Below are 302 nucleotides of genomic sequence, written 5' to 3'. Positions count from 1 at the left end.
GCCCCTGGCGCCCGCCGCCCCCGGCCCGCCTCACCCTTGAGATCCATGAGGATCAGTCTGGGCGTGTAGGTCTCCTGGCCGTGCGGCGTCCGGCCCGTCCGGTACAGGACGTCGGGACACAGCTCTGCCGGCGGCTCCTTGCCGCCGGTCGGGGCGCACAGCGCAGCATCCTGGGGGGGAGCACACGGGAAGGCCGGGCCTTAGCGGGGGCGTCTGGAGACCCCGAGCGGCCCCGCGGGGGCAGCGCCCGCAGGCCTCACCTGCTGGTTCCACCAGTGCGCTCCCACGAAGCCCGCAAAGTG

The 302-nt window shown here is 74.5% G+C and overlaps 1 protein-coding gene across 3 annotated transcripts in view; it reads right to left on the bottom strand.

The window, feature by feature from the left end:
• Positions 1 to 128, bottom strand: part of MSTO1 (misato mitochondrial distribution and morphology regulator 1) — a 3,896-nt gene extending 3,768 nt beyond the window's left edge. For all 3 annotated transcript variants that reach the window (XM_077764180.1, XM_077764181.1, XM_077764182.1), the window contains exon 1: positions 35 to 128. In XM_077764180.1, the coding sequence (XP_077620306.1) occupies positions 35 to 47 (13 nt within the window). In that variant the 5' untranslated portion in view covers positions 48 to 128. The remainder of the gene's footprint in view (positions 1 to 34) is intronic.
• Positions 129 to 302: the final 174 nt, after the last annotated feature.

This window comes from Crocuta crocuta, unplaced genomic scaffold (genome assembly GCF_008692635.1).
Source record: "Crocuta crocuta isolate KB4526 unplaced genomic scaffold, BGI_CrCroc_1.0 scaffold528, whole genome shotgun sequence".
NCBI classification, from domain to species: Eukaryota; Metazoa; Chordata; class Mammalia; order Carnivora; family Hyaenidae; genus Crocuta; species Crocuta crocuta.
Note: the sequence above shows the minus strand (reverse complement) of the source record. Positions and strands in the feature narration are given on the sequence as shown.